The 2500-nt window shown below is 35.7% G+C and overlaps 1 protein-coding gene across 1 annotated transcript in view; it reads left to right on the top strand.

Moving 5' to 3' along the window:
* LOC115217822 (unconventional myosin-Ie-like) overlaps nucleotides 1-2500 on the top strand; it is a gene marked incomplete at its 5' end in the record, with an annotated part of 70507 nt that overhangs the window by 17863 nt on the left and 50144 nt on the right. Inside the window, 1 exon segment of the mRNA XM_029787504.2 lies at nucleotides 423-555. Within this exon segment, the coding sequence (XP_029643364.2) occupies nucleotides 423-555 (133 nt within the window).

Here is a 2500-nt window from a genome sequence, read left to right as displayed (position 1 = left end):
GATACACAAACATACACATATATATACATATACACGTATACAACGGGCTTCTTTTCAGTTTCCGTCTACCAAATCCACTCACAAGGCTTTGGTCAGCACAAGGCTATAGTAGAAGACACTTGCCCAAGGTGCCACGCAGTGGGACTGAACCCAGAACCATGTGGTTGGTAAGCAAGCTACTTACCACACAGCTACACCTGTGCCTATTGTTAAAATAATTTTAACGATATCGTTAATATCATTAAAATTAATTTTACATAGAACTTCTGCTTCTATAAAAACCTTTTAAGTGCTCAGGGCCTCTATGGGTTTTAATCTGGCACTGTCCCCAAGTATAACACTATTATTATTATCGACATAAACTAATTAAGATCATGCTTTCCAATTTCACATAATTAACATCCCTAATTTAATATTTTCAGCATGCAATGGATGTCATGGGAATCTCTCAAAAATATAAAGGCAACATCCTGACTCTATCTGCAGCAATTCTTCATCTTGGAAATATTTCATTCTATGAAGAAGGAAACTATGCCTTGGTTACTAACAATGAATGTAAGTTGGTTGGTATATATTTTCTTTTTTTTTTTTTTGCAGAGTATTGGGTGCAGGTGTAGCTGTATGGTAAGAAGCGTGCGATAATAAAGGCGGCGAGCTGGGAGAAATGTTAGCATGCCGGGCGAAATGCCTAGTGGTATTTCGTCTGCTGTTACGTTCTGAGTTCAAATTCCGCCGAGGTCGACTTTGCCTTTCATCCTTTCGGGGTCGATTAAATTAAGTACCAGTTACGTACTGGGGTCGATGTAATCGATTTAATCCCTTTGTCTATCCTTGTTTGTCCCCTCTGTGTTTAGCCCCTTGTGGGTAGTAAAGAAATAGGTATTTCGTCTGCCGCTACGTTCTGAGTTCAAATTCCGCTGAGGTTGACTTTGCCTTTCATCCTTTAAGGGTCGATAAATTAAGTACCAGTTACACACTGGGGTCGATGTGATCAACTTAATCCCTTTCTCCTTGTTTGTCCCTTCTATGTTTAGCCCCTTGAGTGCAATAAAGAAATAAGAAACGTTAGCATGCCGGACGAAATGCTTAGCGGTATTTCATCTGCTGTTACGTTCTGAGTTCAAATTCCGCTGAGGTCGACTTTGCCTTTCAACCTTTTCGAGTTGATTAAATAAGTACCAGTTATGCACTGGGGTTGATGTAATCGACTTAATCCCTTTGTCTGTCCTTGTTTGTCCCCTCTGTGTTTAGCCCCTTGTGGGTAGTAAAGAAATAGGTATTTCGTCTGCCACTACGTTCGGAGTTCAAATTCTGCTGAGGTTGACTTTGCCTTTCATCTTTTCAGGGTCGATAAATTAAGTACCAGTTATGCACTGAATCGATGTAATCGACTTAATCCGTTTGTCTGTCCTTGTTTGTCCCCTCTGTGTTTAACCCCTTGTGGGCAATAAAGAAATAAGAAGTGTGCTTCCCATCCACATTGTTCTGGGTTCAGTCCTACTACATGGCACCTTGGGCCAATGACTTCTACTATAGCTTTGTGATGACCAAAGTCTTGTGAGTGGACTTGGTAGATGGAAACTGAAAGAAGCTTGTTGTATATACTCATATATGCCTATGTGTGTATGTGTGTGTGAGTGTGTGTGTCTGTTCACCACCACTGTTTGACAACTGGTGTTGGTGTGTTTATATCCCTGTAACCATGTTGATGATGACTACAGTGATGATGATGATGATAATGATGAATATCTGGTTCTAAAATGTTGCCTGAGGAAAGTCCTGCCAACACGGAAAAGGCGGAAGTAAAACGGATTATAATGATGATGATGAAGTTGATGATGACGATGATGATGATGATGATGATGATGATGATGATGATGATGGTGTTGATGTTGATGATGATGATGATGATGATGATGATGATGATGATGATGAGAATGATGGTGTTGATGTTGACGATGAGGAAGATGATGATGATGATGATGACGATGATGATGATGATGATGATGAGGGAGATGATGATGAAGATGATGATGACGACAGCAATGATGAGGATGGGGAGGAGGATGACAATCCAAAAGTTTTAATATGTTGCTCATCTGTTTTACACTTTTGTTCCTATTGTACATCATTGTTTATTTTGTTTTATTTTAAAATTTAGTCCATAATTATTTAATTATATTTATATGTATATATATATATATATATATATATATAAAATATAAATTAGAGATAAAACCACTATTAGGCAACTCAAACAGTGATAGACATAAACTAAAACATAAAAAACAAAAAATAAATATAATTAATATAATATATATAAAATATAAAATTTAAAATTTAAATTATTAAAATTTAAAATTTTAAAATTTATATTTTAAAATTTTAATATTTTATATATATATTATATATTATATTAAATATATTTATTTTTTGTTTTTTATGTTTTAGTTTATGTCTATCACTGTTTGAGTTGCCTAATAGTTGTTTTATCTCTAAT

Source organism: Octopus sinensis, linkage group LG12 (assembly GCF_006345805.1).
Source record: "Octopus sinensis linkage group LG12, ASM634580v1, whole genome shotgun sequence".
Taxonomy (NCBI): domain Eukaryota; kingdom Metazoa; phylum Mollusca; class Cephalopoda; order Octopoda; family Octopodidae; genus Octopus; species Octopus sinensis.
Note: the sequence above shows the minus strand (reverse complement) of the source record. Positions and strands in the feature narration are given on the sequence as shown.